The sequence below is a fragment of the Nicotiana attenuata genome, unplaced genomic scaffold (assembly GCF_001879085.1).
Source record: "Nicotiana attenuata strain UT unplaced genomic scaffold, NIATTr2, whole genome shotgun sequence".
In the NCBI taxonomy this organism is placed as follows: Eukaryota; Viridiplantae; Streptophyta; class Magnoliopsida; order Solanales; family Solanaceae; genus Nicotiana; species Nicotiana attenuata.
The window spans coordinates 61,991-64,916 of record NW_017672661.1 but is presented as its reverse complement, the minus strand read 5'-3'; the positions used below and the strand labels follow the sequence as shown (position 1 = coordinate 64,916).

Here is a 2,926-nt window from a genome sequence, read left to right as displayed (position 1 = left end):
TTCATCGACACCGGAGCTGCTTCCTCACTTATAAATCCTGTTGTTCTCCCTGAAGATCAATGGGTACCGCATTTTAAGGATTTCAACACTACATCAAATGCAATTTTGACCACAACTGTCATTACAAAGCACCCGATCACAATTGAGTTCTTTCCAGTATTGAAGTACAAAACCAAGCTGCTAGGATCTGATGTACCAGAAAAGGATCTTATTATTGGATTTGACATTTACAGACAACTCAGAGATCAACACCAGATCAGGGCTAACGGGATAGCTTTTAAAAAGCAGTTCAGACATTATTCTGAGATTCCAAGGAGGAAAGCAGATAACTGATATGCCCATTCCTCAGCAAGCGAGTTGGATGGTGAAGAAAATATTTAAGGCACGAGAGGCTCTGGGAAATGCTGAACATCAGATATCAGAGAGCAAGAGCAGGATTATGAGTATATATCTGAGTATGATAGGATAATTGCCAAAAGTCACATGGAAGAATTTAATGTGTGGAAATATAGCCAGGCCAAAAGCAATCTTCATTACATGGCTTCACCTTCAGGACAGATTACTTACAACAACAAGACTACAAAGCTGGGGGCTACAGATAGATACAGCATGTCAAATATGCAAGCAAGCAGAGGAGACAAAAGATCATTTATTTGCTGAATGTGAAGTTAGTAGCAGAGTTTGGGGTAAACTAATGAAATGGATCCAAATTGACTGGCCAATAGTGAAGACAGGGGGAGAAATGCAGAAATGGATAGAAGAGAGAACAAAAGGAAAGACAAAACAAGCAAAGATAATGAAAATGATATATACAGAGTTCATCTATGTTATATGGATGGAACGAAATACCAGAGTTATCCTGAAGAAAGAGAAATATAGTGATATTATAGCTAGAGATATAGCCTATATTTGCCATGTTCGGGCTGATGAAGTCCTTCAAAGACTGCTGAATGTTAGATTTCCAAATTAGTCGACAATGTCAGTAGGTAATATGTATAGGTTAGTATCTCTGTGTAATGAAGTGCAGAACGTATGAATAGCAGACTGAGTATGTAGTCTAGGTGCTTTGTAAATATTTTACTTGGTAATTAATGAAATTTGATAGTTACCAAAAAAAAAAAGAAAAATACTTTTCTATAACAGGAAAAAGAAATTACTCATTTTGTAAAAAAAAAAAATACTTTTTTCTACATCATGAAAAGAAAGTATTTTTTTTGTTGAAACAAAAGAAAATACCTTTTCTACAATATGAAAAGAAAGTATTCATTTTGTAAAAAAAAATACTTTTTCTACATCCTGAAAATGTCACGACCCAAATCCCCGCTCTGGTCGTGATGGCGTCTCTCGTGAAGACAAGGCCAACCAACTAACCCATATCGCCTTTTCAAAAATAGATAAACATGAATAAGCGGTCTAAATATGATTTAATAATATTAATTAGCGGAAGTACAACCCAACACAGCCCTAATCGGGGTGTCACAAGTCACGAGCATCTATAAGAGTGTAAATACAACTACAAGGTCTAAAAATACACTGAACAGGAAAAATGAACAACAGAGAGAGAAGCGGTGCTGCGAACGCTGGCAGTCACCTCGCTAAACTCCTATAGCTCTGCCTCCAATCAGCCAAAACCCGCTACCGGGTGAATAAATACCTGCATCTGCACACGAGGTGCAGGGAGTAAAGTGAGTACTCCAACTCAGTGAGTAATAAAGGTAAGTAATAATTGAGCAGTGAGAAATCACGTAAGGCAAATCATCATGCTGTATAGAAGCAATATAAAACCCTTTTGAGAAAAACAGTGAAACTGTGAAATCTTTAGAAAACATCTTAGCTCAGTTCAAACCTCTTTTGAAAATGACTTTTTCAACGGTTATGCGAATAAATGCAAACAATTAGTGCAGATAAGCACAGAAATCCGCCCCTCGGGCACAACACTCACGCAACAGATAATGCCAGGCAATCAGGTAGATACCCCGTGAAGTAACACAGATAACATATAATGGCAGACAATGAAATAAAGTAAACACATAGAACAGTACTAGTTCCGCTGCGGCGTGCAGCCCGATCCACATATCGCTGCGGCGTGCAGCCCGATCCATTTATCGTCGACGGCACTCACTGGGGGTGTGCAGACTCTGGGAGGGGCACCTTACGGCCCAAGCGCAATATCAAGCCATCTCGTGGCATCAAATCTAGGCCCTTTGCCTCATACTAGTATCAGTATACCACTGCTGCGGCGTTCAGCCCGGTCCATATATATATATATATTGCTGCGGCGTGCAGCCCGATCCAAAAGTATCCTTACAATACAGGCCCTCGGCCTAACTCAGTCAACAAAATCACATAAGCCACTCGGGCAACAATCAACATGATGCTCACTCCAAAATATTATTGGAAATATCATTTCAAGTGTTAAAGCAAGTAAACTTGGCTGAGTTTTGAAAAAAGTAAAAAAATGCATGACTGAGTTCAAGTATAAAATCAAAACAGTGAGGAAATATCAACAACCATCCCCGAAGGGGTTCAAATAGCTGGCACGAAACCCAAATATGGCAATCAGCCCAAGTCATGATGATAACAAATAAGTTTTAGTCAATTACACAGTAAAATCATCAATCGGGACGGGCCAAGTCACAATCCCCAAAGGTGCTCTACCCCACGCTTGCTATCCGGCGTGCAAGTCACCTCAATATAGCACTACGATGTGCAATCCGGGGTTTCAAACCCTCAGGATATCATTTACAATCATTACTCACCTCGAACCGGCGATATCTCTAGCTCACGACGCCTTTGCCCCTCAAATCGGCTTCCACGCGCGTCGAATCTATCCAAAACCAGAACTAATACGTCACAATATGCTAAGGGAACAAAGCCCAAGCGAAAACAATCGAAAAATATCAAAAATCCCGAAATTAGCAAAACC

At 39.9% G+C, this 2,926-nt stretch overlaps 1 protein-coding gene across 1 annotated transcript; it reads left to right on the top strand.

Moving 5' to 3' along the window:
* The first annotated feature begins 496 nt into the window (after nt 1-496).
* On the top strand, nt 497-970 carry LOC109214015. The gene has a single exon (XM_019377880.1). The coding sequence runs from the start codon at nt 497-499 to the stop codon at nt 968-970; it is 474 nt and encodes a 157-aa protein (XP_019233425.1).
* Nucleotides 971-2,926: the final 1,956 nt, after the last annotated feature.